Here is a 1,596-nt window from a genome sequence, read left to right on the forward strand (position 1 = left end):
CCAAAGATAAAGGTTATTGAAGAGGAACATATGAGGACACAAAACCTAGCCCCATTTGCATGTCAGTCATTTACCAGCCACAGAATGATGCAATCAGCAACAAAGGCAGCTTCTCGTTACCCTTCTCATTTCCGTGACAAGTTTTAGAGGAAAAAGCTGACCAGAACATAGACAGTCCAACTATACTTCCTGAACACATTTATAGACACATAAACGACCAAACCAAGAAACACTTGGCAAACAGAAGAATCATTCCTTTTCACAATGGCTGTACCCATGATCTTCACAGTTACGGTCTTTAAGAACTCTAAGGAAATTTTGCTGGCACTCGTTCAGCCATTTTTATATCCTCCATCCAACGGAGTGCCTACTACGTACTGTGTCTCATTCTTGCAGTGGAAATCCACCCACTTGCCCTGAGGAAGCTTTCATTCCAGGAGAAAGTAACAAAGGTAAGTAAAACATATTAGCTTGTTGAAAGTGTATAGGGAATGAGGCAGACAAATAGAAGAAGGCGCGATGGGAGAGGAAGGGAATAGTACTGTAATACAAATAGTGACTGTACATAAAGCCAATTCACATCAAGGTGAAGGATGCATAAAATGTCTGAATGTATGTATTTAGAACCTCATACTAAAATTTAGCAGTAGAGAGCTCAAATGTGGGAAAAGTGAAAGGACTCCCAATAAAAAGGGTGGGAGAGGTTTTCATATCCTACATTCTGTTTACAACAATTATCCTATTGCTGAACTTTTTAATATCTCTGGCAGTAATTGGCTAGGGCTACGAACAGGGTGCTCCATCAACCCTTACTCCTGTACTCACTATTTTATCATTTTATCTTAGGATAACTGAAACAAACAACAGACCAATACCATATCCTTAGATTTCCACATGAACAACCTAAAGACTACCACATCCAACGTTAAAATGCCTAGTTTTCACATTAAAGAATGTTAGTGAAAAAGTCACCTTTTAATATATTCAAATTTATGATAACCAAGCATAAATTGCCTATTAAATAATCAGTCCTAGTAGATTAAAAATAGGATTTTTGTATGTTTTTCCAGCTTTCCCACTACTGTTCCTCTTCAGCTCTACTTGTGACTATGTACTGTATTGACTTCTGTTATCTATTTTTCTGAAGAGAATCTTATGACTCTATACATACACAAAGGAGCCAAGATTTCATTACATTACCCCTAGTGCAGTGTCTCTTAGCTGGGCAAGCTTTAAAAGGTTACAAAATAATATTTTGTCATGGCTGTCACATAAAATAGCAAACAAAAGAGAAAACCACCCATTGGAACAAGTGTAGTGTCTTACTTACCCGGAATAGGAATAATAGGAATACTTTCATTAGGGACCACCCGAGGTGAATTGCTGTCTTCCACATAGAAGTGAGCTGTCTGAAAACATTTTCTGCAGGCAAAAGAGAAAAACATGTGAACAGCGAGACCAGAGAAATACACTTTGAGTTCATAATTTTTCGATTGTTTTTTCACATAACACCCCAGCTTTAAGCACCACACAGTGCAAATCTATGAAAGAGTAACAAAAGAGAAGGACAGCACGTATCCTATTGGAGGATCCCAA

At 37.9% G+C, this 1,596-nt stretch overlaps 1 protein-coding gene and 1 long non-coding RNA gene across 2 annotated transcripts in view; one reads left to right on the forward strand and one right to left on the reverse strand.

Moving 5' to 3' along the window:
- The window catches only part of Ptprg (protein tyrosine phosphatase, receptor type, G), a gene marked incomplete at its 5' end in the record, with an annotated part of 676,568 nt that overhangs the window by 61,681 nt on the left and 613,291 nt on the right, over positions 1 to 1,596 (reverse strand). Inside the window, 1 exon segment of the mRNA XM_013506946.1 lies at positions 1,331 to 1,422. Coding sequence (XP_013362400.1) covers positions 1,331 to 1,422 — 92 coding nt within the window.
- The window catches only part of LOC106147090, a 22,429-nt gene continuing 21,196 nt past the window's right edge, over positions 364 to 1,596 (forward strand). The window contains exon 1 of the long non-coding RNA XR_001231825.1: positions 364 to 452. This is a non-coding gene — a long non-coding RNA (uncharacterized LOC106147090). The remainder of the gene's footprint in view (positions 453 to 1,596) is intronic.

Source organism: Chinchilla lanigera, unplaced genomic scaffold (assembly GCF_000276665.1).
Source record: "Chinchilla lanigera isolate Chin_1 unplaced genomic scaffold, ChiLan1.0 scaffold00116, whole genome shotgun sequence".
In the NCBI taxonomy this organism is placed as follows: domain Eukaryota; kingdom Metazoa; phylum Chordata; class Mammalia; order Rodentia; family Chinchillidae; genus Chinchilla; species Chinchilla lanigera.